Source organism: Neophocaena asiaeorientalis, unplaced genomic scaffold (genome assembly GCF_003031525.2).
Source record: "Neophocaena asiaeorientalis asiaeorientalis breed wild unplaced genomic scaffold, Neophocaena_asiaeorientalis_V1.1 C49307984, whole genome shotgun sequence".
Taxonomy (NCBI): Eukaryota; Metazoa; Chordata; class Mammalia; order Artiodactyla; family Phocoenidae; genus Neophocaena; species Neophocaena asiaeorientalis.
Genome location: NW_020185293.1, coordinates 1,501 through 7,207, shown reverse-complemented (window position 1 = coordinate 7,207; position 5,707 = coordinate 1,501). Strand labels below are relative to the sequence as shown.

Sequence of the window (5,707 nt, the reverse complement as noted above, 5' to 3'; positions counted from 1 at the left end):
AAGTATTACTACTAGTTAGTTCTTTAAAAATCTGAGCCTCTAGCCTCTAGCTTTGAATCATATATACTTTAATGTATTTAGTTTTCCCAGCATCCCACTGAAGTAGGTTTGGTTGTTTTTTTGTTATTATTAATTTTTGCAATTATTACTAATTACTTCTTTACTAATGCCATCCTCTGTTCTAAGTACTTTGCATATTTACTCCTTGAATCTTATATACCTTTACTTACTTAGTCTCATAGCATCCCAGTGAGGAGGTTTTGTTGTTGTTATCATTATCATCACTGTCATCATCACCATTACTATTAATAGTACTCTAATAATGTCGACCTCTAAGTATGTTAAATATATTTACTCATTACATCTTTATGCCCCTTAGTTTCTTCAGTCTTCACAGCACCTCAGTGAAGTAGGAGATTTCTTGTTCTTTTTATTTTTGGTTACTATTTTTACTATTTAGTTCTTTGCCAATGCCTACATCTCTTCTAAGTACTTGAAATACATTTACTCCTTGAAGCCTATACATCTTTAAGTAATTTAGTCCTCTCTGTATCCCACTGAGGTAGGTTGTCACTGATATTTTGTTATTATTACTATCATCAATTGTTAGTTTGTTACCAGTGCTTACCTCTGTTCTAAGAACTATGTGTACTTTCACTCCCAGCATACTATATACCTTCACTTATTTAGTCTTCATAGTATCTCAGTGGGTGTGTTTTGTTCTTGTTATTTTGTTATCATTATTATCATTACCAACTAGTTTTTTAATAATCTTTAGTTTTGTTTTTAATACTTTATATACTTTTACTCATTGAACCAGCATACACTTTCACTTATAGAGTCTTCCCTGCAGCCCAATGGGGTTGGCTTTGTTTTTGTTGCTGTTCTTTTATTTTTGTTTATTATTATTATTATTACCATTAATTTTTATTATTACTCCTACCTAAAGGTGAAGAAACTGAGGGCCAGACATGTAAAGGAAATAGTTCAATGTCAGGTCTGGTAAATGGCAAAGAAAGGAGTCAGATCCAGGTTGCATCTGGAGGCCATGCTATTACTTCATACCATTAAATGTTTTTTTAAATGTTGGCATTTTAAAATATGGCAAATATTCATTATAAATATAAGAATACTTCTTATCAATACTTGCTAAAACAAACACTTGCAAAAAATATGCAAAAGCATCCATTTATTTCCTAGGTATATTCTCGGAAGAAATTCATGTAAATATTCTCTCATGGACATGTATACAAATGTACAAAGGATGTCACTATTTGTAATGACTAAAACCAGAAGTGTCCATTCCCATGTCCATAAAAATAAAATAAAATGAAATATACACAGTAATTTCGAAAACAAACCAACTGAATGTCACCGACATTATATTAAACAAAAGAAACTAGACATTTTTATATTTTCACTTATTTGAGGTTCAAGAAAGGGAAAAATAACCTATTTTGATGAAGGTCATAGTGGAGGTTATTTCTGAACACGTGGAAAGAGAGGTGTTAAACATAAAACACAAATACGTAAAAATGTATGTAAAATATTTTAAAATACAAGGTAGTTTAGGCAGTTGTTTAAAAGGTTATTACAACGTACAGTTCTCATTTGGGCTGCATGAATCTCCGATTAAGAAATACTGTTTCTGGAACAAGTCAGTCTTTGAAGATAACTCCCTTTTTACCCTGAACTTTCTTTCAAAAACCTGACATTTCATTCTAATACATACTATTTTCATGTTTTGAGTTTTATTGTTTGAGGTATTTTTTAAAGGTTTGGAGTATATGTATTGGAAAGTTGACTTTGATATATATCATATGATGTGATACTTATTGACCATCGGCTTATTTTTATTCCAAAAAGTGATGCTTTTCTTTGCAAACTGCCAGGTTTTCTACTTTAGCCTGTATGCAAATGTTATAATGCCTTTGACTGATATTTTCACTGACATCTCATCAGGTTAACCAGACGGGGGCTCCCTCCTCCCATCGCCCACCTCACCGCCATAATCTGAATGGTTCATATTCTCGACATGATACCTCTCTCTCTCCCCCTCTTTCTCCCCCCTCTCCCTCCCTCTCCTTCTCTCGCTCTCTCCCTCTCTCTTCCTTGCAGGAACGTAATAGTTAAGCGGCAATAGAAACAAATACCTTGCCATTGTTAAAAGAAAAATTTCGGAAAAGAGGCGAAACCGTGATTCCCATAGGAGCTAATTAAAGATTTCTTTTTACCCGATAGACGTTATAATTGGTTCAAAATAGAGGTCGAAGCGTGCAGAGTTGGTGCGGACTGAAAGAATTGAGTTGCAAATGGCAGCAAAACTGGTTTTTCCACAACGGGAATAGGACCCCACATAAACTGTCAAAGAAGATAGAATGTACATATGTATTCACTAATTAGGGAGTGGTTTAGGAGTTAGGAAGATTTCCATCGAAGTGCGACATTTTTCCCCTATACCATAAATCCGTGTGTGTTTCTCGAAGCACTAGAGTTTTGAGTTACAGTATTTAAAATAAAGAGTGAGAATTCTATTGTCTATGCTGACGATTACCGGACTACTATCGTATACGAACACCTATCTAATGGCCAATCTCGGGAACAACTAAAATTAGATATGAAAATATTTCCACCAATAGGAAAAACAGATGGCCTTTGAATTCAAGCAGTTTCAGTGTTGTTAAGATACTTTCTTAATAGTTAGTATTCTTTCAAGCAGTCATAAACAAAGGTTCAGTCATATTGTAACGTCCTAATTCTTTATATGTTAAACATGTTTATGTGACTTATTTTGAAATTAAGTCACAGGTGAAATAATAGTAAAATTGAGATGAATAGGGCCTTTGATAGCGAGAGTAAGGAAACCAGCATCGAAAATAAACGTGAGAAAGTTCGGGCTCTGAACTATAGTAAAAGGGGACGTCCGCAGGTCTGCGTAGCCTGTGTTACCCTATTGTGGCGCAGGCTTGTCCGACTGCTGCGATGCTCCTGTGGCAGGAGTGAGCTGCTTATGTTCGTGGGCTGTGAGTGGCTTAACCGGCTTTCCATTCGTGAATGTGTGGCCTTGTATGTGAAGGGGTACAAGGTCTCCTCTATGTGCATTCGGCTGCACAGTACTGAAGAGTCTGCGGGAAGCGATTTCTGTGGCCTCTTTGGCCTTCCGACGAGGTCGATATTTATAGCCCGGATATTTGTCTCGGTGCATGGCTCGTAGTCTCTGTGCCTCCTCGAAGAATGGCTGCTTTTCGGCTTCTGTAAGCATTTTCCAGTCGTATCCCAGGCGCTTACTGATCTCTGAGTTTTGCATTTGGGGATTCTCTAGAGCCACCTTTCGCCTTTGATCACGAGACCACACAATGAAAGCGTTCATGGGTCGCTTGACGCGGTCCTGGCCGCTCTCTCTACAATTTCCTCCGGTGTCACACCGATCATTCGAGCTACCGTTGTCCGTCCACAGTAGGGAAGGTGCTTTCCCAAAGTCGAGGATATTTCGCTGCTGTACCGCTGGGCTGTAATCCTCACCGTTCACAATTCTGAACATGGCACAAGCGTATGATTGCACCGTTTAAAAAGGGTGAGGAAGCAAAATTCGAAGGTGCAAGTATTACGAAAATTATCTTGCTATTCAAGGGTTATTTCTACCAGAGACTGACTGACTACAGCTTTTGCAGTGAAATACGTACCTCTCCGCCCCCAACACCTCCCCTCAATACCGCCTCCGGCCCTCAGCCAAAGCCCGCCCAACCAACCTACCTATTCTCAAGGGAAACTATTTAATACGATTGTAACACTCTGTTTTCTGCTTTGTTTATATCTAATCAAAACCGCTGAAGGTGCTAAAACACCTGCTTTAGATTACAAACTTTGTCATTATAAAGCTATTTTATTATCCGCTTACTTAATGCAAAGGATGAAGGTGCAGCAGAGATACTAATGAATTGTTTATCGTTATGAATGTGAGTATTATCTTAAACACAAAGCTTAAAGACAACCTGAACCTGTTAGCCATTAGAACACACAGGATACTGAATTCACGCTAATCATGATCCTTGTTTCTTCACTTCTACCTAAAGTACAATTGAAAATTCTATATCAGTATTCCAGTGGCAAGTAACTCGGAATTCTATTATCTATGCTGACGATGATCGGAGTGCTAATATATACTAAAACCTATTTAACAGGCAATCTTAGAAACAATTAAATATAAAAATTGTTCCGTTGAAGAAAAACAAATGACCTTGGAACCCAAGCAGTTCCGTCGTGTTAATGTAACACTTAAAAGGGACTGGGTTTCTGTTTTGGTGGGGGTGGGGGGGGTGGTTTCAGAGGGTAAGCTATACAGAATTATACTTGTCATTCTCTACTGCACTTTTACATAACGGATGATCAAAACTAAACAAAACAAAAAAGAACAATGTTTTAGAAATCTAAGTTTCTAAATTATAGCTATCAATTTGTCATCTTTTATATTCTAGGTCAAACCTAGGACAAAATTTAAAAGTCATACTTTACAAAGTGAAATAAGTGAATAGCTGCTCCAAATAAATCCTTAAGGCAAAATTGGGAGTTTTCATAAAATATTTGCATGTAATAAAATAGGAGAAATCTTCCCCGACACAAGTTTTAAAACTGTATTTGGAAAATGGGAGTAAAAATTATAGACTGCACAGGACATAACCTATGAAAATTTTAAATTAAAAAAATCTCACCGAGACTGCCAAAGAGTGATGCCAAAATTCCTAAGAAAATAAAACTTAAATGATCCCTGCATTACATGCAAAAAACCTGCATAACCAAATGTGATTTAAGCAATAAGACATCTGATACAATGAATAATAGAAACTCCAAACAAAAATTAACTTAACCAAAAGACGTGTCTAAATCCCATAATCTGTATCCTGTCATCAAAGTTTAGTATTCAAGATCCAAATAAAATGTGAAAATATTGTTACTTGGTCCAATTTGAAACAGGCATCTTACTACAGAATCAAATGTTTAAATTGTACTCATACACAAAAGCAGATTTTGTAAAGCTGGAAATTGTTTAACATGTGAGAAAAGAATATATACCATTTCAAAATTGAAATTAAAAAGGAAAGAGGGATACATTCTGCAATGTGGAGGAACCTTGAAAACATCAACCTTTGTGAAAAAAGGCAGACACCAGAGGCCAGATACTGGAAGATTCCATTTATATGAAATCCCCAGAGGAGGCAAATGCAGAGACAGGAACCAAATTAGTGATGGTTGCCCAGGACTCAATAAGAGGGAGCGGGCATGGGGAGTAACTCTTACCAGGTGCAGGGTTTCCTTCTGGAGTGATGAAATATTCTGGAACTAGATACGGGTGACAGTTGCACAGCATTATGAATGTACTTAAGTACTGAATTGTACCGTTTAAATGATTAAAATGAATGTTATGTATATTTAACCACAATGAAAAAGAAGAAAAATAGGACCTCACAGGTATGAATATAATTACATAAAGGGTTGGGGAAGAGTTTTTTGAAGGAACGGTGGCAAGAATATTTAAATTTAAAAAAAGAGATTTCAGTGCTTTTAGACCTCCAGCTCCTAGAATAGGGCCTGGCATGTATTAGGTTCTTGAAATATTTCCTCAATGCTTCAATTGACAAAAGGAGTGAAAATAGCTCCAAGCTTGGAGAAGGAAAGAGAACTGGTAATCCACTTTAAAAAACAAAACAAA

The 5,707-nt window shown here is 36.4% G+C and overlaps 1 protein-coding gene across 1 annotated transcript; it reads right to left on the bottom strand.

Moving 5' to 3' along the window:
- Window positions 1-2,904: 2,904 nt before the first annotated feature.
- SRY (sex determining region Y) lies at window positions 2,905-3,541 on the bottom strand. The gene is given in 2 exon segments (XM_024733622.1): window positions 2,905-3,153; window positions 3,155-3,541. Coding segments are annotated over 2 exon segments (636 nt in total).
- Window positions 3,542-5,707: the final 2,166 nt, after the last annotated feature.